At 40.3% G+C, this 27,653-nt stretch overlaps 1 protein-coding gene across 5 annotated transcripts in view; it reads left to right on the top strand.

The window, feature by feature from the left end:
* LMBR1 (limb development membrane protein 1) overlaps positions 1-27,653 on the top strand; it is a 151,160-nt gene that overhangs the window by 10,040 nt on the left and 113,467 nt on the right. For all 5 annotated transcript variants that reach the window (XR_006214011.1, XM_042976418.1, XM_042976402.1 and 2 more), the window contains exons 2-3: positions 21,925-21,997; positions 24,140-24,179. Coding sequence is in view for 4 of the 5 variants with exons in the window: in XM_042976418.1 (XP_042832352.1) it covers positions 21,925-21,997; positions 24,140-24,179 (113 nt within the window). In the remaining variant the exon portion in view is untranslated. The remainder of the gene's footprint in view (positions 1-21,924; positions 21,998-24,139; positions 24,180-27,653) is intronic.

The raw sequence follows: 27,653 nt of genomic DNA, 5'->3' as shown, positions 1-27,653 counted from the left end.
TTTATAGTTTTTTTGAGATACCATTCACATACCATCTAATTCACCCAATTCAGTGGTTTTTAGTATAGTTAAGAGTTGTGCAGTGATCACCATGATCTAATCCTAGAATATTTTTATTGTCTCCAGCAGAAACCCCTATACCCATTAGCAGTCATTCCCCATTTCCCCCTGTGAATCCTCCAGTCCTAAGCAACCATGAATCTACTTTCTGTCTGTACAGATTTGCCCATTGTGGGTATTTCATATAAATTGAATCATACAGTATGTGTTTTTTGTGTGTGTCTCGCTTTTTTTTCAGTTAGCATGATATTTTCAGGATTCATTCACATTGTAACATGCATCAATACTTCATTCTTTTTTATGGTCAGAGAATATTTCATTATATGGACGTGCCACATTTTGTTTATTCATTCTTTAGTTGATGGACCTTCAGGTTTTTTCCACTTTTTGCCTTTTATGAAGAATGTTGCTGTGAACATTCCTGTGTGAGTTTTTGTGTGGATGTATGTTTTCATTTTTCTTGGGTGGAATTGCGGGATCATAGGATAACTCTGTTTAATATTTTGAGGAACTGTCAAATTATTTTCAAAAGTTGTGATACCATTTCACATTTCTTTTTTTTTTTTTAATTTTTTTTATTTTTAAATTTTTTTTTTTTTTTCAACATTTATTTATTTTTGGGACAGAGAGAGACAGAGCATGAACGGGGGAGGGGCAGAGAGAGAGGGAGACACAGAATCGGAAACAGGCTCCAGGCTCTGAGCCATCAGCCCAGAGCCTGACGCGGGGCTCGAACTCACGGAGTGCGAGATCGTGACCTGGCTGAAGTCGGACGCCCAACCGACTGCGCCACCCAGGCGCCCCACCATTTCACATTTCTACCATTAACGCAGGAGAATTTCTATTTTTCTACATCCTTTTCAACACTTGCTATTAACTGTCATTTTGATTTCTAATTATAGTCATCCTAGTGAGTATGAAGTGTTATCTCATTGTGGTTTTGATTTGCATTTCCCTGCTGACTAAAGACGTTGAATGTCTTTCTGTGTGCTTATTGGCCATTTGTGTATCATCTTTGGAGGAATGTCTATTCAGATCTTTTGTCTTTTTTTTTTTGTTTTGTTTTTATGTTTTACTTTTTGAGAGAGCACAAGCAGGGGAGGGGCAGAGAGAGGGGGACAGAGGATCTCAAGTGGGCTCTGCACTGACAGCAGTGAGCCCGATGTTGGGCTTGAACTCATGAACCATGAGATCATCACCTGAGCCGAAGACAGATGCTTAACCGACTGAGCCACCCAGGTGCCCCGTATGCTTTGTCCTTTTCTAAATTGGTTCTTTTTTTTCTTATTATTGAGTTGCAAGTAATCTTTATATATCCTGGACATAATGTGCTTATCAAACATATGACTTGCAGATATTTTCTTCTATTTTGTAGGTCACCTCTTCACTTTCTTGGTTGCACCCCAAAAGTTTTTAATCTTGTTGAAATACAATTAATCTATACAATTTTTTCGGTCATTTTTGTATTGATGTCATATTCTAGGAGGCCTTGCCAACCAAAGGTCATAAAGACTCTTGTACTTTTTTCCAAGAATTTTATAATTTTAGCTGTCACATTAAAAAAATTTTTTTTTAATTTTTATTTATTTTTGACAGAGAGAGAGAGAGAGAGAGAGAGAGCGAGCAAGCATGAGTGGGGGAGGGCAGAGAGAGAAGGAGACACAGAATCTGAAATAGGCTCCAGGCTCTGAGCTGTCAGCACAGAGCCTTACGTGGGGCTTGAACTCACGGACAGTGAGATCATGATCTGAGCCGAAGTCAGATGCTCAACCGACTGAGCCACACAGGAGCCCCAGCCATCACACTTTTTATCTGTGATCCACTTTGAGTTATTAATTCTCATGTATGGTATCTTTTCTGGTGAGCTATCTCTTCAGACCTCTTGCTCATTTTTTAATTAGGTTGTTTGTTTTTTGGGTTTTATGAGTTCTTTCTATATTTTGGATTCAACTTCTTTATTGGCTGTGTGTTTTGTACAAATTTTCTACTGGCCTGTGGCTTATCTTCTCTTACCAGTGTTTTTCACAGAGCAGAAGTTTTTAATTATAATCAAGTCCAATTTGTCATTTTTTTTCTTTCATGGATAATGCTTTTCATATCATAAAGAAAAAGTCATTGCTAAACCCACGATCACCTGGATTTTTTGTAGTTTTGTGGTTTACATTTAAGACTGTGATCTATTTTGAGTTTATTTCTGTGAAAGATACAAGGTCTGTGTCTAGATTAATTTTCTTTAACAAAGGAAAAGTCTAGACACTTGAATTAGTTATATACCATAGAAGAGATAGCAGATGTATGTCAAACTCTGTCATATGAAATACTAGGATCTGATGGGCTCATAGCTGAATTCTGTATCACCCTTCAAGAGCAGATAATTCTAATATTATTTATTGTAACCCACACAAAAAGGAGAAAAGCTCTTAATTTCATTTTGTGAAATTAAGTTACCATAACCTCAAAATCTGAATAAAAAAGAAAATTATAAAATAATTTTATTTATAACTACCAATAAAATTTTAAGATGTAGTATGGTATAATAATGTATGAAAGAATTAATACACAGTAAACAAGATGGGTTTATTCCAGGGATGGATCAGCATCAGGATGGCTTTGTACCATGAAACATATTAACATAACTTATCATCTCAACAATTTAAAAGGAAAATTGATTATTCCAATAAACGTTGATAAAATTAAGCAACCATTCCTGACAAAATGCTAAATAAGATAGAAATGAATGACAATTACTTAAATATTAAAAAAACCAACAAGAAGCATTATACTAAATGTGGAAACCAAAAGCCATTTCATTATTATGAAGAAAAGGCAGGTATGTCTGCTATCATCATTATTATTGGACATTATTTTTGAGATTCTGGGGGATTCGGAAAGCTAAGAAAATTAATATTGATTATAATTATTAGAAAAGAAGATGATCTTTTAAAATTTGTTACGTGATTGTGTAACTAGAAGAACCATGAGATTCTGAAATTATGAGCGAGCTTGGTAAACTTACTGGAAACAGTGTAACTATACCTAAGTCAGGAGCTTTTCTGTATACTTGTAATTGCCAACCATAGTCAACGTAAGAAAAATATTTTATTTACATTAGCAACAAAAGGTATAATAAATCAGAACTAAATAAGAAAGGAACAAAGACTGTATGCAGAAAACCATAAAAATGTTTTGAAGAGTATGAAATATTATCTAACAGATGAAAAGATTTTCCACATTTCTGGAGGGAAAGACAATATCATGCAAATGTTAACTCTTCCAAAATCAATTTATATATACTTAATGCAATTTCAGTTAGAGTCAGAGTTTTATTTGAAATTGAATAAAAATGATTTTAAGTCCATATGGAAGATTGTCTAAATTTTGCCTCCCTCCCCCCCGAAGCCCAAGTCTAGCCTAGGAAATTATGAAAAATGAAACTCATAGAGATTTGCCCAGAGAGCAAATACAGTATATAATTATTTACTATTGAAAGTGCATGTCGTTGTTATCGAAATTGGCAAAGAGAACAAAGAAACATAATAGTCAGAAATATGCCGTAGTATACTTGGGGATTTGATACACAGCAACAGTAGTTATTTTCGGTGGAAGAAGATGGTTTATTTAATAAATCGTGTTGGCCTAATTACTCACCATTCAGAAACAAAATGTGAAATTGAGCTCCCATATCATATATATGAAAATAAGTTCCAGATGGATTAGAGACTTAAGTATAAAAATAATTTTTTAGAAGGCCTGGCCTTGGGGCGCCTGGGTGGCTCGGTCGGTGAAGCGTCCGACTTCGGCTCAGGTCATGATCTCGCGGTCCGTGAGTTGGAGCCCCGCGTCGGGCTCTGTGCTGACAGCTCAGAGCCTGGAGCCTGTTTCAGATTCTGTGTCTCCCTCTCTCTCTGACCCTCCCCCGTTCATGCTCTGTCTCTCTCTGTCCCAAAAATAAATAAATGTTTAAAAAAAAAAAAAAAAAAAAGAAAAGAAGGCCTGGCCTTTTACGTCTGCTGACACATGCTGTGGAGTGTTTTGGAGCCAGGAAGAATGGAGGGCTGTACACCAGACTGCTTTTCCACTGGCTGCCGGAGGATATGGCAAAGGGGGGGAGAGGGTGTAAAAAAAATATGACTAGAAGCCAGAAATAATAAGGAGAGCAAGCCTGAAGATCTTTCCACATTAAAAACAGTAAACATGTAATCTGACTAAGGTTATTTGTGTTGTGTAGATATGCATAGAAAGAAGTATGGAAGAAGGGTGCTTTTTTCAGAGGAGTGGAATTTCATATTTTTACCCTTTTACCTTTTTCCTTATACTCCTCTGAATACATTAAATTTGTTTTAAAATATTTTATTTATTTTTGAATATTTGTTTTAAAATATTTTATTTCAAATATTTTATTTGTTTTAAAATGTAAAAATAGTATTGTGTGCTCTACCGACTGAGCCAGCCAGGTGCCCCTGAATATCTTCAATTTTTAGCAAAAAGGATTTTTATTTATATAATTGGGAAAAAATAATGCTATTTTCAATAAGCATGAAATAACATGTTTTCTAATAACCGTGCTAGAAGGCAGTATGATGGACTATATGCTCTGATTGAATAGTCTTACTCCTGGGAATTCATACTGCAGTTATTTCAGAAAGGCAGCTTACATGCATTAAGATTCTCATTGTCTCATTATCTTAAGTCATGAAAAACTAAAGAGAACCATCTCTCTCTTTTGGGTAGTTAGGTTTTCTTTAACGACGACGATGATGATAATAAATAATAGCAGCTGCTAGAGAATTTAAGAACAGGAAACATCTGTTAGCTACACCCCCGGGAATAAATTGATTAAAAAAAGAAGTAAAGATTTAAGTCCTTAGGGATTACCCAAGAGAGTAACAAAGACTAAATATAATAAACACCAGAAGAGGAAGTGGAAGACAGGTAGTGGTGGTAATAGTCACTGTACTGGTGTAAATCCTCAATGTCAGAAAAATAGTAGCTACATTCTGAACTTCTGTCTTGGGTGGTGAATATATTTTGTTAACATTGGTAAACCAACAAACGTTTCCTAGTATTATGGAAGTGACTTAGAAAAGCGGCAGATTACCTGTGGAGGAGAGTTGTGTGGGAGTCTTTTCTTAAGGTCTTCTAAACATCACATGCATGCGTATCTCTGACACAACAATTTTTAAGTCATTCTTTAGGGATTTAGCTACCATTCCTGCCCTTGAAAATTTACATTATTTGAAAAGATTAACACCAAGTAATAAAATTTTTACCTTATTTCCTTTTTCCACATTTAACATCCATTTCTTAGACCTATGGTTCTCAACTGGGTCCCCCCAGGAAACCTGTAGCAGTGTCACAACTGAGGGGTGTGTGTTATGTGTTGGTATCTAGTGGGTAGAAGACCGAGGTGCTGCTAAGATCTTACATTTCAAAGGACCTCCACAGCAGCAAGGAGCTATTTGGCCTAAAACGTTAACAGCCCCAAGGTCGAGGAACTCCCTTATTTTATTTGTTTTTATTAAAAAAACTTTTTAAAGTGTTTATTTATTTTTGAGAGAGCGAGAGAGAGCGAGCGAGAAAGACGCTTAACCGACTGAGCCACGCAGGCACCCTGAGAATAGAGTATTTTTTAGAAAGTATTTTATAGGAGTGCCTGGGTGGCTCAGTTGGTTGAGCGTCCGACTCTTAATTTCAGTTTAGGTTGTGATCCCAGGGTCGTGGGATCGAGCCGAGCCTTTCATTGAGCTCTGCACTGACAGCGTGGAGCCTGCGTGGGATTTTCTCTCTTCCTCTCTCTCTGCCTTGTCTCCCCCACTCATTCTCTCTCTAAAAAAAAGAAATTAAAAAATATTTTATATCGTATACACCGTACACAGAAAACAATTCTCAGGTAAATCAAAGACCTGAAGATAAAAGATAAGACCATAAAACATGTGAGTGACTTCTGGTTTCCAGTCCAACTTGAACTTGGAAGTCATTTCCATCCTCTGACAGTGAGAAAAGTTGAAGAATTTGAAATCAACAACTCTTCTTAAATCCATCAGAGAATTGAGGTCATAGGGCACAGGGCTTGAAAACCGGAAGGGGAGGTGGAGGCCTAGAATCACAGCTTACCCAGAGCAGAAGCCTTTCTAGCAGAAGCCTGCCAAATAGCCAATACTGGTAGGAACACTTAAACTGTAATCAGTTAATTGACGGAGGCTTAATAGAGTTTGAAACTCCAGAGGTTCAGGTTTAGGGGGTGCCTCCATACTTTAATGAGGTTTACTTCTAGGAGCTCTAGTAGGCTCTCAGGTTTAAAAAAAAATCCCCTCGTGCTTTAGCAGGGGGAGCGGGAAAGCAACCATTTTGAAAAATGCCTAGAAGGTTGTGTTTACCTTGACAGGTCTGCTCTCAAGGGTAATTGTTTCTTCCTTCCTTCCTTCCTTCCTTCCTTCCTTCCTTCCTTCCTTCCAATTAATTAATTAATTTATTTATTTAGAGAGCGAGTGAGCGAGCACGAGCAGGGGAGGGGCAGATAGAGAGGGAGAGAGAGAATCCCTTGCAGGCTCTGTGATGTCAGTGCAGAGCCGGACGCAAGGCTTGATCCCACCTGAGCTGAAATCAGGAGTCAGACACTTAACCAACTGAGCCAACCAGGTGCCCCTCAAAGGAAATTCTTGTTACCAGAGCCACTCCTTACCACCATGTCAGTCAGGCTTCTGCATAATAACAGGGGATTACAGCTAAAAGAACTGCAAGGCTCAGACTCTTTAAGAGGGAGTCTCTAGGGGCGCCTGGGTGGCTTAGTCAGTTGGGTATCCAGCTTCTGCTCAGGTCATGATCTCACAGTTTGTGGGTTTGAGCCCTGTGTTGGGCTCTGTGCTGACAGCTCAGAGCCTGGAGCCTGCTTCAGATTCTGTGTCTCCCTCTTTATCTGCCACTCCGCCGCTCACACTCTCTCTCTCTAAAATATAAATAAACATTAAAAAGTTTTAAAAAAAACAATAAAATGAAAAAAAAAGGGCGTCTCTAGAGAAAACCAAAGCAACAACGGGAGACAAAAACAAGCACACCAGGGGACATTCTAGCATCTGATCCCAACGGGTACATCAAACAGGAAGCAGCCCATCTCACAGTCAAGATACACTTAAACCTCGCTGGAGTCTTATTTACCCCAATTGTTTTTATCCTATACGTAAAGTCCAACTTTTAACAAAAAAATTACAGAGCATACTAAAAGTCAGAAAATACAGTTGGGGGTCTCCTAGGTGGCTCAGTTAGTTGAGCATCTGACTCTTGATTTCAGCTAGGTCTTGATCTCACCATCGTGGATGGTGCTTCACTGCTGCTTTGGGCTTCACTCTGAGCATGGACCCTGCTTAGTATTCTCTCTCTCCCCCCCTTTGCCCCTCTCCTCTGCTTGCTCGCTCTCTCTAAAATAAAAAATAAAATACAGTTGGAAGAGACAGAAAAGGCTTCAGAAGCAGACTCAAATATCACAGAGATTTAGGGATAATAAAACCAGAATTTGAAATAATTAATATGCTAAGAGCTGTAACAGAAACAGTGTACAACATCGAAGAACAGATGGGTAATATAAGCAAAGAGATAGAAACTTTCAGAAAGAATCAATGATGGGGCACCTGGTTGGCTCAGTTGGATAAGGGTCTGTCTGTTGGTTTTGGCTCTGGTCATGATCTCACAGTTCATGAGTTCGTGCCCTGTGTCTGGGCTCTGTGCTGACAGTGCAGAGCCTACTTGGATCCTGTCTGTCCCTCTCTCCCTGCCCCTCCCGCACTCACATTTTTTTTCTTCCTCTCTCAAAATAAATAAAAATGAAAGAATCAAGGAATGGTAAAAATCAAATAAACTGTAATAGAATGAAGAATACCTTTGATGAGCTTATCAGTAGACTAGACGTGCCCAAGGAAAGAAAGAAGAATCTAATAGAAAAGAAACTTCCTCAATGGAAAAGCAAAGAGAAAAAAAAGAATTAAAGAAAGGAACAGAGCACCCAAGAACTATAGGATAATTACAAAAGGTGTTACGTACGTGTATTGGGAATACCAGAAAGAGGAGAACAGGAGAAATATTTGAAGCAATAATGGGTGAGAATTTTTCAGAAATTACTATAGACACCAAATCACAGATCCAGAAAGTTCACAGACCACCAACCAGGATAAATACCAAAAAATAAAAAAATTAATGTGTAGGCATATCATATTCAACTGCAGAAAATTGGAGACAAAGTAAACAGGGGAAAGAACTAGGAAGAATAAAAATACCTTACAGATAGAGAATCTTAGGAGAATTATATCTGATTTCTTTTCAGAAAGAAGAGTAGAGGGGAGTGATATGTTTAAAATGTTATTAGAAAAAACATCCACCAAGCTAGAATTCTGTATTCAGCAAATTACTCTTTAAAAATAAAGGAGTAATAAAAACTTCTTCAGACAAGAATTGAGGGACATTATTGATGGTAGACCTGCTTGGCAAGAAATCTTAACAGAAGTTCCTCATAAGGAAAATTACTTAGGTGGGAAATTCAGATGTATATGAAGAAAGAAAGAATGTTAGAGAAAGAATAAATGAAGGTGAAATAAAATCTTTTGTTTTCTTAATATATCAGATAACAGTTTATTGCAAGTAATAGCAACACTTTTAGTGATTACACTTCGGGAGAAGTAAGGTGAATGACAGCTGTACTGAAGGGATGGGCGAGAGGACTGGGAGCACTCAGTTACAGGGTGCTTGCACTACCCGTGATTAGGTACTTGACAGTGGACTCAGGGTAGTTGTAAATTACAAACTCTAAGGCAACCACTAAAAATATTTTAAAAGAACTATAATTGATATGTTAGAAGAGGAGAGAAAATAGAATCAGTTAAAACCAGAGGAGACAGACAAAGACTGAAAGACAAAAATAGAAACAGAGAACGTGGGCAAGAAACAAAACAAAAAAAAATAGTTAAAACTGTGATAAATATTCAACCAGTACTATTAATGATCATTTTAAATGTGAATGACCTAAGTGTATCTGTCAAAAGGCAGAATCTATCAGAGTGGATTAAAAAAACCCAACTGTATGCTGTTCATAAAAAAATCCACTTAAAATGTAAAGATAGATTAAAAGTGAAGGGACAGAGAAAGATACACCAAGCTAACGGTAATCAAAAGGGAGCTGGAGTGGCTGTATTAATTTCAGACAAGGCAGTCTTTAGACCAAGGAAAATTATAAGAAATAAAAGGGGCAATACAGAATGAAAAAGGGTCAACTTTCCAAGGAGACATAACAGTTCTTAATGTGTATGCATTTAACAACAGAGGTTCAAAATATGTGAGGCAAAAACTGATACACTGCAAAGAGAAATGGGTGATTCTATTATAGCTGGAGACTGCCACACCCCTCTGTCACTAATTGACAGATCTAGCAGGCTGGAAATCAACAAGGGTATATCGTTGAACAGCAATATTAGTCAGCTGGATCTAATGGACAGTTACAGACTACTTCAGCAGCACGGTGTACATTTTCCCCAAGTTTGCATGAAGAATTCACCAAGGTAGACCACATTCTAGGCCATAAAACACATCTTAACAAACTTAAAGGAACAGAAATCATGTAATGTTTGCTCTGAGACCACAAAAGAGTGAAACTACAAATTAATAATGGAAATATAACTGGCAAGCTCCAAAATACCTAGAGATTAAACAACCTCTGAGTAACACATGGGTCAGTGTGGTCTCTAGAAAAGTTAAAAAAAAATTTTTTTAATGTTTTATTTTACTTTTGAGGGAGACAGAGACAGAATGCGAGTGGGTTAGGGGCAGAGAGAGAGGGAGACACAGATCTGAAGCTGGATCTAGGCTCTGAGCTGTCAGCACAGAGCCCGACACGGGGCTCGAACCTCACTAGCTGTGAGATCATGACCTGAGCTGAAGTTGGACGCCCAACAACTGAACCACTCAGGCGCCCCATAAAATGTTTTTAACTTAATGAAAATAAAATATATCAAAATTTGTGGGATGCGGCACAAGCAGTGTGTAGGGGGAAATTCATAGCATTGAATGGCTATATTAGAAAAGAAGAAAGACTTAAAAATTAACAATCTAAGCTTCCACCTTAGAAAACTAAAAGAAGGGGAGCCTGGGTGGCTCAGTTGGTTAAGTGTCCAACTTCGGCTCAGGTCATGATCTCACGGTTTGTGGATTTGAGTCCCACATCAGGCTCTGTGTTGATAGCTTGGAGCCTGGAGCCTGCTTTGGATTCTGTGTCTCCCTCTCTCTCTGCCCTCCCCTGCTCACCCTTTGTGTGTCTCTTTCTCTCTTTCAAGAATAAATAAACATTAAAAAATTTTTTAAAAAAACTAAAAAAAAAGAGCAAAGTAATTCCAAAGTAAGCAAAAGAAAAAAAAAATAGAGCAGAAATTAGTGAAAGTGAAAATAAGAAATAAGTTTTAAAAATTCACAAAATCAAAACCTGGTCCTTAGACATACCAATAAAATTGATAAGCCTCTAGCTAGGCTAACCAAGAAAAAAGAGAGAAAACACAAATTACTAATATCAGAAGTGAAAGATCATTTCTACTGAGTCAATGGGCATTAAAAAGATACTAAAGGAATATTATGAATAATTCTATGCCCACAAGTTCGAAAACCTAGATGAAATGGACAAATTTCTTCAAAGACACAGTCTACCAAAACTCACACAATGAGAAACATAATCTGGGTAGGCTTGCATCTAAAGAAACTGAATAACCAATTGACCTTCCCAAACACCAGTCATAGATGGTTTCACTGGTGCATTCTACTAAATGTTTAAGGAAGAAGTGATACCAATTCTCTGCAATCTCTTATAGGAAATAGAAGCAGATGGAATACTTCTAGCTCATTCTTGGAGGCCAGCGTTACCCTAATACTAAAATCAGACAAAAAACATTGCAATAAGAGAAAACTACAGACCAATATCTCTTATGAGCATAAATGCACAGTTCTGCAAGAAAATATTAGCAAACTAAATTCAACAGTGTGCCAAAAGAATTATTATGCACCGGGACCACGTGGATTTATTCTAAGTATGCAGGCCTGGTTCAACATTCAAAAATCAGTGTAATCCGTCACATCGATAGACTAAAGAAGAAACAGCATATGATCCTATCAGTATATGAAGAAAAAGCATTTGGCAAAATCCAACATCCGTTTATGGTAAAAGCTCTCAATAAACCAAGAATAGAGGAGAACTTCCTCAGCTTGATAAAGAACATCCACAAAATATCTACAGCTAACATCATACTTAATGATGAGAAACCAAACGTTTTCCCACTAAGATCAGGAACAAGGCAAGGATGTCCTCTCTTCTCACTGCTTTTCTACATTGCACTGGAAGTCCTGGCTAACGCAGTAAACTGACAGGTGTACAAATTGGGAAGAGAAAAAGAAAACTGTCTTCGTTCTCAGATGACATGATAGTCTATATAGAAAATCCCAGAGTCAATAACAACAACAGAAAACTCCTGGGTTATGGAAAGATATTAAGATATAGTGTTAATCCACAAAAGTCCATTGCTGTCCTGTATACTAGGATGAAAAATTGGAATTTGAAATTAAAGATACAGCGCGATTAACGTTAGCACCAAGAGAAAATGCTTAGATATAAAACTACACTCTGATTTAAAAAAGTCAAAGAAGATCTACATTAATGGAGAGACATTCCTCTCTTAGAAGGAAGACTCAAGATCATTAAGATGTCAGTACTTAACTGTTTATTGCATGAGTAAACTTGGTAGTAAATAGTTGTAAAGCAGTTTAATTTTCTCCCACTGTAAGGATTGTTTGTTGGATCTCTGTTCCCTTCCTTTGATGACAACTTTGGCTTATCTTTTAGTTTTATGGTCACTCTTACATACTGAAAATTAAGTACAGTCTAATTTAAACGTCTACCTTTCATCCTATTCAAAGCGTCTTCCCTTTGCCCCGATTAGGTCTGATGGAGGCTAAGGATCCGGCAGTAGGAAGGGAGTGTAATTTACGGAGTTTATTTTAAAATTACTTATCTAGGCACTCAGGAAGATTCAAGAGATGTATAAGACAGTTCCTGTTGGTATTTAGTACCTTTAATGTACCTAAACTATATGTAATAAAAAGTTTAGGAGACAAATTTTATGTACCTGAAACATTTAATGGAATTCAGAGGTTGTGCTGAAATCTGGGTACTAGGAGTATTGTGGGGATTCAGGAAGAGGGGGCTTTGTGGTAGAATAGTTGTGCCTCAAATGTAGGAACCCAAAGGACAGGAGTGACAGCTGGCTCAGAGAAAGCTTGTCTTTCCTTTGTGTTTTGCTGGAGTCTGGGTCTCAGAAGGGATTTAAAGAAGTTTTTGCTGGTGACTTCCGATGTAAGAGTATGTAGAACCTGAAAAACCTCAAGAATAAGCAATAAAGTGTAATATTGTAGATGACATTAATGAGTTTGAAACTTATTGTGATAATCTTGAAAAATAGAATATTTACCCCTTGTTAAGGGTGTCAGTGTTACTTGTTTGTGGGGAAATACTATTTTACCTTTATCGAAGCACGAGTTGACAGATAACAGGGCAGTTTATTATGATGGTGCTAGTAACACTTAGAAAAGTAGATACTCGCTTGTGTTTCAAAGTCGTGTTAATTGTTCTGGAGATGGAGTATTGCTAATTTTGTTTCCTACCTCTTTGAAAGGGGGTTTGTCGCATTCACAAACGAGCAACGAACATCTGCAAATATATCTGAAAGGAAACTTTGAGCTGCTAGCAACAAAATATTCAGTGTGTTTTTAATCAAATAGAGGTTTATTTATTTTTGTAAGAAGTCTGGAAGAATGATGTATTGGTGCATCCTGTGGGAACCTTGAAAATATTATGCTAAGGGAAAGAAGCCTGACACAAAAAGGCACATATTATGTTTTCATTGATATGAAATATCTGGATTAGGCAAATCCATAGAAACAAAGCAGATTAGTAGTGGTAGGGGGCTGGGACATTGATGGCAGGACATGGGCTTATACGGGTGTAGAGCATTGAGTATGATAAACACATTTATTTACTAGAGCAATCTTAATACCTTTAAAAAGTCATATTATTAGTATGTGTTTGGCTTGCATTTACTTTGTCTTTTATGGTGAATTAAAGTCTCCCAACTAAAGTAGTGGTTTACATTTTTCCTTGAATATTCAGTTTTTAAAAAAGTGTGTTTTTGTGCTGTGTTTTTGGTGCGTGAAGATTCTTTCTTCATTGTGGGCTTTACTGTTGTTCATAGAATGCCCTGTTTTGTCTTACTTTTGCACCTTATGCCTTAAATTCATCCTTGTCTGAGAGAGGGAAAAAAAATGACAGTCAATTTCTTTTCTTCTTCTTCTTCTTCTTCTTCTTCTTCTTCTTCTTCTTCGAGAGAGAGAGAGAGAGAGAGAGAGAGAGAGAACGTGTGCAGGTACACACGAGTTGGGGAGGAGTAGAGGGAGAGAGGGAGAGAGAGAGAGAGGCAGAGAGAATCTTAAGCAGGCTCCATGCTTAGCGTGGAGCCTGCCGGGCTCAATCCCATGACCCTGGGATCATGATCTGAGCCAAAATCAAGAGTCAGATGCTCAAGCCAGTGAACCACCCAGGAGTCCCAACAGTCAGCTTCATTGTTAGTGTCTGCCCAGTTTGTCTCTGTTTATCCTTTTGTTTTCAGTCTTTTTAGGTTACTTTATTTTCGATATGTCTCCATCTGTGAGAGTTTTCTTTTCATAATTTGTTTCATTTACAATTATGATTTTAATGTTTCATCTTTATTATTGCTTTCATAATATTGGTGTTATCCTGTCTTTTGCTGCATAGTCTGGATTTTTCTTTGTTTTATTGTTATTTTTCTGGCTCTTAGGATTACTTGAAGAATTATAATTTTAATTTTAGGGGCATCTGGGTGGCTCAGTCAGTTAAGCATCCAACTTTGGCTTGGGTTGTGATCTCATGGTTTGGGAATTCGAGCCCCGCATCGGGCTGTGTGCTGACAGCTCAGAGCCTGGAGCCTGCTTCAGATTCTGTGTCCCCCTCTCTCTCTCTGCCCCTCCCCCTGCTCATGCTCTCTCTCTCAAAAATAAATAAACGTTAAAAAAATATTTACTTATTTTGAGAGACTGAGAGCAAGTGTGTGTGTGTGTGTGTGTGTGTGTGTGTGTGTGTGTGTGCAGGGGCACAGAGAGGGGCAGAGAGAGACAGGGAGAGAGGCAGAGAGAATCCCACGCAGGCTCTGTGCTGTCAGGGCAGAGCCTGACTCGGAGCTCAATTCCATGAACCAGGAGATCATGACCAGAGCCAAAATCAAGAATTGGATGCTCAACCTGTGAGCCACTCAGGTACCCCAAGTTACCTCTTGTTTGGTTGATGGTTTTCTTTGCTTTGCAAAAGCTTTTTGTGTTGGCTTAGTCCCAATAGTTTATTTCTGCTTTTGTTTCCCTTGCCTCAGGAGACGTATCCATAAATATGTTGTTAAGGTTGATGTCCAACCTTTTCTTTTAGGATTTGTGTGATTTCAGGTCTCATATTTAGGTCTTTGATCCATTTTGAGTTTATTTTTGTGTATGGTGTTAAGAAAATTGTCCAGTTTCATTCTTTTGCATGTAGTTGTCCAGTTTTTCCAGCAGCATTTATTGAAAAGACTGTCTTTTCCCCGTTGTATATTCCTGCCTCTTTTGTTATAGATTAATTAACCATGTAGGTGAAGGTTTATTTCTGGCCTCTCTGTTCTGTTCCGTTGACCTGTGTGTCTGTTTTTGTGCCAGTGCCATAGTGTTTTGATTATTTTAGCTTGTAGTATATTTTGAAATCTGGGATTGTGATACCTCCAGCTTTGTTCTTCTTTCTCAAGATTGCTTTAGTTATTCAAGGTCTTTTGTGGTTTCCTACAGATTTTAGGATTATTTGTTCTAGTTACGGGAAAAATTCTATTGGTATTTTGATGGGGATTGCAATGCATCTGTAGACGGCTTTAGTATGGACATTTAGTAATATTTTTCCAGTCCATGAGCATGGTATATCTTTCCATTTGTTTGTGTCTTTAATTAATTTCATGAATGTCTTATAGTTTTTGGAATATAGGTCTTTCATATCCTTGGCAAAATTTATTCCTAGTATTTTATTATTTTTGGTGCAATTGTAAACAGGATTGTTACTTTCATTTCTTTTTCTGTTACTTTGTTATCAGTGTATAGAAACACAACAGTTTTAATATTAATTTTGTATCCTGCAACTTTACTGAATTCATCATCAGTTTTAATAGTTTTTGGTAGAATTTTTAGGGTTTAGGGTTTATGATTATTGTATCATATCATCTTCAAAGAGTAAGTTTTACTTCTTCCTTAGCAATTTGGATGCCTTTTATTTTTTTTTTCTTGCCTTATTGCTGCCGCTAAGACTTCCAGTACTTTGTTGAGGGGAGAGTGAACATCCTTGCCTTGTTCCTGATCATAGAGAAAGAACTTTCAGTTTTATACCATTGAATATGATGTTAGCTGTAGATTTTTCATATGTGACCTTTATTACATTGAGGTATGTTCCCTGTAAACTCACTTTGTTGAGTGTTTTTATCATGAATGGATGTTGTATTTTGTCACTTGCTTTTTTGCATCTTTTGACATGATCATATGGGTTTTTTTTTTTTATCCTTCCTCTTGTTAGTGTGATGTATCACATTGATTGGTTTGTGAATAGTGAACCACCTTTGAATCTCTGGAATAAATCCCACTTGATCATGGTGAATGATTTTTTTTTAATGTATTGTTGGTTTGGATTTGCTAGTATTTTGTTGAGGATTTTTGCCTCTATGTTTAGCAGAGACACTGGCTTGTATTTTTTTTTTTTTTTTGTAGTGTTTTTGTCTGGTTTTGGTATCAAGGTAAATCTGGTCTCAGATGGAATTTGGAAGCTTCTCTTCATCTTCTGTTTTTTTGGAATAGTTTGAGAAGAATAGGTATTAACCATTAAAGCCATCAGGTCCTGGACTTTTTTGTTGGTAGTTTTTCACTACCTATTCAATTTTATTACTAGAAATCAGTCTGTTAACGTTTTCTATTTCTTCCTGATTCAGTTTTGGAAGAATGTATGTTTCTAGGATAGCCATTCTTGATCAGCATCAGGACTAAGGCCATGTGGCAGCCACGGTTTCTGACCTCTGATTTAGCCGCCACAGAGGGCATGCATGTTGTATCATTTCTGCCTGTGGGTTTTAGTGTCCTTACTTTTTCTCCCTGACCAGGAGATTAAAGCTCAATTTTTTTTTTTAATTTTTAAAAAGTTACTATTTAAAAAAAAATTTTTTTTTTTAACGTTTATTTATTTTTGAGACAGAGAGAGACAGAGCATGAACGGGGGAGGGGCAGAGAGAGAGGGAGACACAGAATCGGAAACAGGCTCCAGGCTCCGAGCCATCAGCCCAGAGCCTGACGCGGGGCTCAAACTCACGGACCGCGAGATCGTGACCTGAGCTGAAGTCGGACGCTTAACCGACTGAGCCACCCAGGCGCCCTGAAAAAAAAAAGTTACTATTTTTTATTTGAGAGGGAGTGAGAGAGTGCATGAGTGGGGGAGAGGGGCAGAGGGAATGAGAGAGAGACCGTAAGCAGGCCAACACGGGACTTGATCCCATGACCTTGTGATCACAACCCCAGCTGAAATCAAGAGTCCGACACTCAACCGACTGAGCCACACAGGCGCCCCAAAGCTCTGTCTTTTTAGAGAACCGTGAGAGCCTGTTCCTCTCTCTTTTTATCAGCTGTACCTTACTCACTGTTAGTGGTGAAGGGCTGTAAGGACCTTCTCCTTTTTTGGTTAGGAATTTCTTTGTGTTCGCACTGGATATAGGGACGATAAGAGGTAAGATTACAGTGTGCCTGCATTTTGCTCATCCCTGTGGGTTGCTGTCTTGAATATGCATCATTTACGGGAGGAGCACTTGCTCCTAGTCCCAACTTTGTAACTAGAAAAATAGTCTAACCCATTCTGTGAGCTTTGTTCTAATATGTTATAGTTGTATTTTTATTTTCATTATGGGTAGCTTTTATTTCTAAATTAGTAATACTTATGTTTGGGAGAGCCTGGGTGGCTCAGTCAGTTGGGTGTCCAACTCTTGATTTTGGCTCAGGTTGTGATCCCAGGGTTGTGGAATCAAGCCCCAGGTAGGGCTTCATGCTTGGCATGGAGCCTGTTTGAGATCCTCTCTCTCTCTGTCTCTCTGTCTCTGTCTCTCTCTCCCTGCTTTTGCTTCTCTCGCCGGCTCATGTGTGCTCTCTCTCTCTCTCTCAAAATGAAAAATGTTGGGGTGCCTGGGTGGCTCAGTTGGTTGAGCATCTGACTTTGGCTCAGGTCATGATCTCATGGCTCTATCCTGACAGTTCAGGGCCTGAAGCCTGTTTTGGATTCTGTGTCTCCTTCTCTCTCTGCCCCTCCCCCGCTCACACTCTGTGTGTGTGTGTGTGTGTGTGTGTGTGTGTGTGTGTGTGTGTGTGTGTCTCTTTCTCAAAAATAAACAAATATTAAAAAATTTTTTAAATAAATACAAATTAAAAATGTCAAAAAATTAATAAATTAGTCATGCTTATATTTGTTTTTATAATTGTTAGCTTTACTTCCGTTCTTAATTGAATTGCTTTTCATTAGTCTTTCCATTTTATGCCATGCATTTTGGTTCCTTGATTTCCTTTTGTTCATTACTTTTCATGCCTTCTTATCCACTGTTTGTGCATGAACTTTCTGGAATTCCTGACACTTTTGTTCTCTAACGTTAAATACTAAGTTTAAAAATCTGAAAGCATTCGTTAATCATAACTTTTTCTTTCACCTTTGGTATTTTATTGGAGCTCTACCAGGAACCTCAGTTGATTGACATCTCCACTCTTTTTTTTTTAAAGTTTATTTATTTATTAGAGCATGCACATGCAAGCGAGAGCACAAGTTGGGGAGGGGCAGAGAGAGAGGGAGACAGAGGATCCAAGGTGGGCTCTGTGCTGACAGCAGAAAGCCTGATGTGGAGCTTGAACTCACGAATCGTGAGATCATGACCTGAGCCAAAATCAGATGCTCAGCCAACTGAACACCCACGTGCCCTGACATCTCCATTCTTATCCATCACTCTGTACTTGGTTTCTTCCCCACCCTCCCCCCAATCTATTTAGGATTTATGGCCAATCGTTTCACTCAGCATCCATCACCCTGCACTTGGTTACTTGGTTTCTTTTTCTTTCCCCCCAGTCTATTTAGGATATATGGCCAATAATTTCACTTACTTTTGCTAATACCCTAGACCAGTGGTTTTCAAACTGTGGTCCCAGGACTTCTGAGGGTTGATGGTTAGAACCCTGGAGCAGACTAGGTTACCTGTGAAGAGCTTGTGGATTGAGAATAGATTTCTGGCTCAGCCCTGAGATCCTAGAGAATAATGGTGTTTTTTGTTTTTGTTTGTTTGTTTGTTTGTTTTAGACGAGTAATATTTAAAGGCTGGCAGGAAAGGCAAGCTAGTGATGGAGACTGGGTGAACAATCAGAGAAGGAGGACCTTTGCTGAGATAGAAGGTACTGCTCAGAGGTCAGGTGAAATTATGAGAGTGAAATTTGGCCTCTAGGTCATGGCTGACCGCTGCCAGGGCACCTGACGTTGGGCGGTGGACATGAAGTCCGATCCGTGGGTGGAGGAGGAGTGAGCGGTGCCCAGTGCGAATGTGCCGGTGTCGGCCATACAGGGAGGAGAACAGGGGAGGTGTTAGAGCCCTTAGAGCCCTCGAGCCTCTGCCCGTTCTGCCCGCGGCCCCTTCGGTGGCCGAGAAGCAGGCTCCCCCACCCCCCTGTGCTCGAAGGCCGCTTCACCTCGCCTGCCTCCCACTTCCTTGTGTTCTCTACGCCACTTCCCGCCCCATTCCCCGTGTGCCTGCTGTCTCCACTCCCCACGTGTAACTCCTCCTAGAAGAATGTGCTTCCGTTTCACTGAGAACATAGAAGCCCGCGGAAGGGACTCTGTCGTTATGCTGCTGCCCCACATCTGCACACCTGCCCGCCATGGGACTCACGTGTTCCCTGCTCTCCTGCTCTCGCTCCTCCTCCTCGTGACCAGGGGCTTTCTTTCTGGCGCCCCAACCTGGGCGTGTTGGCTTAGCAGTTCGCCTTTTTCTCCCTTGCTTCGATAATTTTTCTCTCTGCTGGAATATGATTACAACTGTGTGTAGCTTTTCTCCTCTTAAAAAAACCCCTCTTCGCAGGCCTCATCCCATTTCTTTTTCTTCCCTTTCCCATAAGTTCCAGGAAAGAACTGGCTACATTTTGTTTCCAATTCTTCCTCTCTCTTAATCTGCTTCAGTCGGAGTTTTACGTTCAGCACTCCAGAAAAACCTCTCTCGTCAAGGTCACTGACGACCTCCGTGTTGCTAAATCCAGGTGTCAGTTCTCAGTGCTCATCTTACTTGGTCTGTCAGCAGCATTTGACACGGCTGATGATCCCCTTTTCCTACACGAACTTTCTTCATGTGGCTTTCAGGACGTCACAGCCTCTTGTATGCCTCCTACCTGCTGACTCCTTCTGTCAGGTTGGCTTCTAAGTATTGGAGGCTTCTGGGGCTTGGTTCTTGGAATTCTCTGGCTGCACTCACTCCCTAGGATGGAAATCCCATCTGGTCTCAGGGCTTTAAATGTCTATCTGCTTGTGTCCCCCCGGCACCCCCCACCCCCCACCTTAAAAAATCCTAGCCGGGCTCCTTTCCCTGGATTGTACAGATTTCGTATCCAACAGCCCATCCAGCCTCTCCACCTGAGTGGATAATAAGTATTTCACCTGCATCAGTGTAAACTGTACTTTTTAACTTCCAACCCAAAATGACTTCATCATAATCTTTCCCGACGCAGGAAATGGCCACTGTCTCTTTCCGTTTTCTTAGGCCACGCCCTCTCAAGGTGGTTTTCAAAACCTACCCCGAACTTGATCATTTTTGAGAAGTCCACACACAGCTCCAAGTCACCTCTGCTCTGGATGATTGGTGGACGCTCCTGACTGCTCTGGCTGCTTCAGTTATTTTTCCCCACTGTACCTAGAGTGAGCCTTTTCCCTCTGTCATGGATTCGGTCTCCCTCTGCTCCGAGTCCCACCACGGATTCCCATCTCACTCAGGGTAAAAACCAGCACTTTACTGTTTGTGAGGACTGGCACAACAGGTGCGCTTTTTGGAACAAGAACACAGCAGTGAATAAAACCAAGTTCCACCTTCGTTGAGCTTACATTCCAGTAAGTAAACAGCTAACCAGTCAGTAAGCGGTCAGTGGAACCGACGATGACCTTGTGCTGGGTTAGGGGCATGGGGAGCGCCGGCAGGGGTGAGGGGGCACACCTCACACGTGACACCTGAGGAAAGACTGTGGGAGAAGACAAAGCAAGACACGCAGCTGTGTGGAGGGAGGGTATTCAAGGCCGAGGGTCTGAGCCAGGAAGAGCTCTGTGTGTTCAAAACGCTGGAGGGAAGAAGTAAGAGATGAGATCTCATCTTCCTGCTCTCGGTTCCCAAAAGTGTACCTGGTGTACCGTAAGCTCACAACAAGTAGTTGTCAAATGAATTTCAGTTAGTGTCTGTCATAAATATTAATGCCCTGTCCGTTTGATCCCTCTGGCTCTAACCTCGTAAATCAGTTTCTGCCCAGTCCCCCTTCTTTCCTTCCAGGGCTACCCAGACTCATTCCATTGTAAACAGTCTTCCCTGACCCTTAACGTCTTCTTGACGAAGATGTTCTATTCCTTTACCAATAACCGGTTTCCTTTTTGACCCATTTCCTACACTCCGAAGGATTTTGGGAGGATGTGGTGATGGTGTTGACATTCTCGTAACCATCTGGAGTTCTCGGTGGGTTCTCAGCAGCAGGCCAGTTTGATGCTTTTTACTCTTGGCTCCTTTTTGGTCACTGTCAGTATGTCTCCTGTCATTCTCCCACTTGTCCCGGTTGTGACATGAGGCTCATGGTCTTCCTCCATTCTCAGTTTGTCATTTCCTAGATGACGTGGTACAGTGGATGTTCACACCTAGATCTGAGGTCATTTTCCATCCTGTGGCCAACATCCACTGTTCAGAAATCCGTGCGGAGGGGTGCTCCCTAGACTATCAGCACCTGGAATTGTTTCGTTTGAGAATCTTCAAACTATTGGTACCTTGATCCTAGGATCTTAGCTCTAGTAGGACTTTATTTCTAGCATACTTGGTCTGTGACTATAATGAGATCTCCTGTTTCATGACCCATCTTCTTTTATCTATCATCCCCATAAAATTAAATGGAATTTAATTTGAATTTAATATTAAAAAAGTTTCTTATTCAGCTGCTGTTTATTTTGATATGTGGCATATTTATTGAATGATTATTCCCCCCACACACATTGATTTGTGATGCCTCTTGTATGTAGAACAAAATTATATATTTTTTTATATAATAGAATCTGTTTCGTTGATCTGTCAAGTTGTAGCACCAGCACACTCTTTAAATGTTATTGAAGCTTTGTAGTATGTTTTGATATTTGGAAGGGACAGTAGTGTCTCATTGACCTTAGTGTTCAGGGTTGTTGGTGACGATCTGACGCTTTACACTTCCATATGATTTTGAAAACAATTTGGTTAAGTTATAAAAAGAAAAATCTTCATTGGGCTTTTTCTTCTCCACAATGATATTAAAAACTGGGCTATTTGACTTAGTTCATATAAATTAGTATTTTATCAAAACTTCATATTAGCAAAATATCTAAAAGTTTTACTTTTTTAATAGATTGAATCTTTTTGCCTATAAATACCAAAGATGTATCTTTTATAATCTTAACAAAGATGTGCGACAAACGTAAATGATCTGTTAATTTTTTTTCAGATATGTTTCCTTCTTTTTGCCGTTCTCTACGTTGTTTCCTACTTCATCATTACGAGATACAAGAGAAAATCAGGTAAGTGGAACCATTGTAATTAAAACTTAGATTATCATGCCAACTGATGTATGGTATTTGGCCTGTGCAGTGCCCGCCCGCATGGTGGTGTCTGTATTTAGTATGGCCGCGATCGTGCCACCCAGTTGCCTGGTCCCGAGGGCACTGACAGTACGGCTAGGGAATCTGCCCACTTGTGGGGTGGTCACCCTCTTAGACCCGAGCCCTTGTTTACCACTGTTCTTACATCTGACTAAGATTAGTGTGTGGCTCTTCAGCATCTGGGAAATTCTAGAGTTTGTGAGGATATATGGGTTCTTGTGACTGGCTCTGACTTTGAACACGCATATCCCCATCCCATCCTTTCTCTGACTGCTGGACTATCTTTACCTTCTCTAGTTAATTTCACAGGTTCTGTGCCGGGGTTTTGTAAGGACCAAAGCAGTTGCCTAGCTGCCTTCTAGTAAATCTCAGCTGCTTCCTGTAGATCACAGGATTTTCCACCTGTGATGCTGGGCTGATTGTAGTGCCATATACATACTTAAGGATTCAGTATATTAAATACTCTTTCTGTCATAATATTAAACTAATTAGAGTTTTGAAAGCAATTGGGAAATAGTGCTTGCTCTAGTGTTTTAGTTTGACTCTATGGTTACACTAAAATACTTCTTGGAGTCTTAATTTTTCAAAAATTTGAAGACCTGCAGATTCAACACAGTATCTTAACTATTAAAAAATTTTTTTAACGTTTATTTAGTTTTGAGAGACAGCATGAGCAGAGAGAACAGCATGAGCAGGGGAGGGGCAGAGAGACAGAGGGAGACACAGAAGCTGAAAAAGGCTCCAGGCTCTGAGCTGTCAGCACAGAGCCCGACATGGGGCTCGAACCCATGAACCGTGAGATCATGACCTGAGCTGAAGTCGGATGCTTAACTGACTAAGCCACCCAGACACCCCAATATCTTAACTGTCTTTCAGATATTTTGGCATCAGGTTTTAATGATTGTGGACACAGAAGGAGGGGGAGAGAGAGTAAATGAATATAAGTGCACTGTTTAGGGGAAATTAGGGGATGATGAACAGAAAAGTTGGAGATTTATTAGGTGATTTTTAGAGTAATGGCAGGGAGGGGTGATGGTACCCTGGTCGATTGTGGGGAGAAGAAACGAAATGGTTATGAAGCTATTGAAACATTCTTCAGTAGTTGATGGTTGATTGAGTGTGGACACAACAGTATAAAAATTAATTGTGACTATACTATTTTATGGTCCTTTTGGTTGTGAAGTTATTTGGGGCAGCGTGTAATTAAGAATGGAGATTGGACTAAGAGAATGGCTCAAATGTGCCATTGACACTGGAGCAGCTGGACGCTCATGATTCCAGAGACTTGCGTAGAGAGCCTTTGAGGACAACCCCAGTTAGGTATCGAGGAGAAGGAAGGGGAGGGGTGTCATGTAATATTCTTGTAATGGGATCATACTGTCTTTAGCTGGTAAGTTTACGTGGGATGACAGAGGGTTGACGGCCATGAGAGGGAGGGAGAGGGAGGGGGAGGTGGGTGAGCTCTGGGGCAGGGGGCATCTGCTACTTGGAAAAGATACAGAACTTGATACTTTTCTGTCTGTAACTTGAACAATAGCTATGAAGCATTGAGGCAGTGGTATCTAAGTGGTTTAGAATGGTCCAAGAGAATCTTCATTATTACCACTAATGATGACAAACTCAAAATATAGAAAAGTACATGTTCTCAAATTCTGAATTCTAATTTTATAATAAAAATTTTTGTTGGATATTATCGACCAAAACATTTCATTCATTAGCAACTACAATTTCACTTACGTTATATGACAATGAACTTGATAGTGGTCCTAATGTTCTACTAAGTTTTATTTTCTTGAGCACTAAATATTTGGAAAATTTTAATTTATATAGAGTATTTTTGTTAATCAGGATTCTGGTTAATCAAAACACTCTTCTCTAGCTGAATTCTATCCTATGTGATTTAATGAGCTTTGAATTTGGATCCGTGCTGAAATGAACAGTTGCTTTTTAAAAATCATTTCTGTTCAATAATCACTTCAAGTTTCTATTTTTGTTTATAGTTTCTGATAAATGAAACATGTTATTGAAGATAAAAACTTAACACCTTACACATTTTTACAGATGAACAAGAAGATGAAGACGCCATAGTCAACAGGATTTCGTATGTATTTTAAAATTCATTTGTTCTGTTTCTGATTCTGAAGTCATAAAGTTTTCAAATTTAATTCACACTTTGGGGCATAAATGTGGAAAAAAATTCACCTCATGTATTACAATGCTTTTTCTCCATATTAACCCTGCCCTTGGAAGCACACATAAACAAATATACAATTGATTCTTGAACACTGGGGGGTTAGGGGTGCTGGCCCTGTGCAGTTGGAAATCGGTGAATAATTTTTGACTCCCCCAAAACTCAACTACTAACAGCCTGCTGTCTTACTCATAAGATAAACAGATGATTAACGTGTGTTTTGTGTGTTATGTGTGTTATATACTGTATTCTAACAAGCTAGAGAAAAGAAAATGTTACTAAGAAAATCATAAGGAAAAGACATTTACAGTACTGTCCTATATTTATTAAAAAAAATCGCTTATAAGTGGACCCATGTGTTTCTAATCCATGTTGTTCAAGAATCAACTGTACGTGGATAATTGAGGATTGTCTCCAGTTAAAATTTGCTGGCTTGAGGAACCGACAGTTTTACCTTCAGAGGTTTTAACCTGGAAATGGGCTTATGGCTGGGAAAATTGCTGGGCCACAAGAAAGAAGACTCGGGCTGTTTGGTCTGCGGAGAAGACTGTGACAGTCTTGGAGTGGGGAGCAGGTGCCTGTTCTGGTTAATTGAACACTTACTGGCTGTGAGCAGGGAGATGGGCTCGGGTGGTTCTTTAGGCTCCGTGCAGCTCTCTTCCTGCGTCTGTTTGCTGCTGCTGCTGCTATTGACGAACCCTTTCATGTTTTTGAGGCATCAAACTGGATGGAGGGCAGTGAGTTTCTTTCTGTCACATTTTGCTTGATTAAAATTTGAAATCTCACAGCTGCGGCTACATAGGAGAGTATCTTATTCTAATTCTTTTTTATTGATACTTGAAAAGTTTTTGGCATAGTTTTGAATTTATAGAAAAGTTAGAAATATGAAAAAGAGCCTCCCCCCACACCCCAAACCGTTTGAGAAGTTGCTGGCTTGGTTCTTCATTTCCTTGGGATACTTTTGTATATAATTCCTATAAACAGTGCATTCTCCTGTGTACCTACCATACAACCATCAAAACAATGAAATTGATACAGTATCACTCATGCCCCATTCAGATTTCCCAGTTGTCCAGTGATGTTCTGTGTTGCAAAAGGACCGTGTTTGGAATCCACACTGCGCGTAGTTGTCCTGTCCCCACCTCTTCAGTATTTCCTTGACTTCCCTGACCTTGATACTTTTGAAGATCACAGGCCAGTTGTTTGGATTTGTTTTTTCATGATTAATATCAGGTTATTCATCTGTTGCTGGGGCGGGGGGAGGTGAGTAGGAGGGAGGAGGAGAGAGAGAGAGACCACATGTACTCGTACTCACATACACAGGTACTCTCAGGTATGCTGGAATAGTACTCGGCCATAAAAAGGAGTAAAGTACGGACGCATAGTGCAGCATGTAGGACCTCGAAAACATCATGCTAAGTGAAGAAAGGCAGACACAAAAGGCCACAGAATGTATGATTCCGTGTATGAGAAGTAGCCAGAATAGGTAAATCCATCAGTATCATATGTATGGTTACCGGGGATGGAGGGGAGGGCAGAATGGAGAGAAACTGCTTAATGAATACAGAGTGTTTTTAGGGGTGATGAAAATGTGGGACTAGAAAGAGGTGGTGGTTGCACAACACTGTGAATACATTGAATCCTACTAAATTATAAGTTTCAAATGGTTAATTTTATGTTATGTGAATTTCGCTTCAGTAAAAAATACTTCCAACTAGTAAGTGACTTGAATAGGGCTGATTCGATTCATAACTGAACAGTGAATATAAATGGACTCTGCGTTACTAGACGTGGTAATTTAAATGATTTTAAATGCCCCAGGGAAAACATCTGTAACTTTATACTGGGGATTCTTGCTCTGTGGGTTTAAAACTTAGGCCCATAACTTGATTTATATTTACAGGATTGGGGGTCTTAGTTTTATTCCTAACATCATGACATTTGTGAAAATTCTTAAGTGATTCATTATTTTTCTCTGTCTAAATTACGGCTCCCGTAAAAACAGCGTAGTTCACTTACCTCACGAAGCTACGGCGAATCACAGACCGAGTAAAGGCAAGGATTCTGTCCCAGGCGAAGGAGCTGTGACATGTGTACCACTCTCCTCTCCGTGTCGTCTGCGCTCCATTTTTGGTGGCAGATCTGCGCGCGTGCATTTGTGGCTCAGTAATTCCTCATCAGACCAGAACACACACTTCGGCTTTCCCCTTGGCTGCGCTTCGTCTCCTTGTGCGGAGGCTCAGGAGCCCTGCGCGCTTCACCCCGCTCCTCCCAGCTCTGCTGTGGCCGCTGTGCGTCTGGGGCTTTGGGTTCTCCCCGCGGGCAGTGCCCGTGTCGTGTGACCGGAGCAGACCTGCCCTTCCTGCAGGCCGACGGGTGTGCGCTGACAGTAAAGACTGGACAGAGCCAGGGCCAGTCCGGTCCCTGACCCCTCCTCCCAACGACCTCTTGGGCGTCCGCTGTCTTTTGTTTTCTTGCTTCCAGACGGAATGAGTGAGCGTGGAGGAGGCAGGCAGATCCGGGTTCAGATTCTGAACTCAGGATCGACTTGAGTCCAGAAGAGATTGAGAAACAAGGATTTGTTTTCTCTGTGTGAAGGAGAGTTGCCGCTTCACTCTCGTGCCGTGGTGTGGATTAAAACACCTGCGACACAGTCGCGAGTCGGTGCTCGGTGTGCAGTCCGTGGGAGCTCAGCCTCCCTCCTCTCCACCATCTTGCTTTGCCTCGCGGCCTCCACCAAAGAGGAGGTGGAAGGCAAGGCCTGCCTGCGAGGAGCCAACAGAAGTCCTCAGGTCCTAAAAGAAGAACCCGAAAAGAGCTCAGACGAGTTCTGAAGTGTGACCGGCAGCCCCGGGGGCTGCTGCAGCAGGGTCCCCACGGCGGCCTCAGCTCTCCCGTGAGCACGGAAAGTCTGTTCCCTGGGCTTTCTCACCTCCCTTTACACCCACCTTTGCTTTCTCCTTTACCCTGTGTTCTGTTCTCTATTTGTATCTGCTCACGCCCCCAAAGTAACTATGCAACCAAAAGTTCCATTTTCTGAGAGCTGCTGTCAGCTAGTTATTTGATTTGATTTAGAATAAAGTAATTGATATAAAAATAGAACGCCTAACGGCTGAAACTTTTGTGAGCCTCTGCAGGTGAGCGAAGGGCCTCCATGCAGGAGGTGGGCCTAGCACGAGGCGCCAGAGCCCGGGGTGGGGGGTGACCTGGCGTGGGCTCTCAGGGTCTGAGAGGAGGGAGGGCGTTTTCCCTGTGGAGGGAAATCCTGACAGGGGTGTCGTCTCGAGGGGTGATGAGGAGCACCCACGTGTGTTCAGGGGTGTTCTGTCACGGGGTCAGCGCCCCGGCAGTGTGGCAGAACCCAAGTAGGCTGAGGAGGGTGTC

This window comes from Panthera tigris, chromosome A2 (assembly GCF_018350195.1).
Source record: "Panthera tigris isolate Pti1 chromosome A2, P.tigris_Pti1_mat1.1, whole genome shotgun sequence".
Classification (NCBI taxonomy): Eukaryota; Metazoa; Chordata; class Mammalia; order Carnivora; family Felidae; genus Panthera; species Panthera tigris.
Note: the sequence above shows the minus strand (reverse complement) of the source record. Positions and strands in the feature narration are given on the sequence as shown.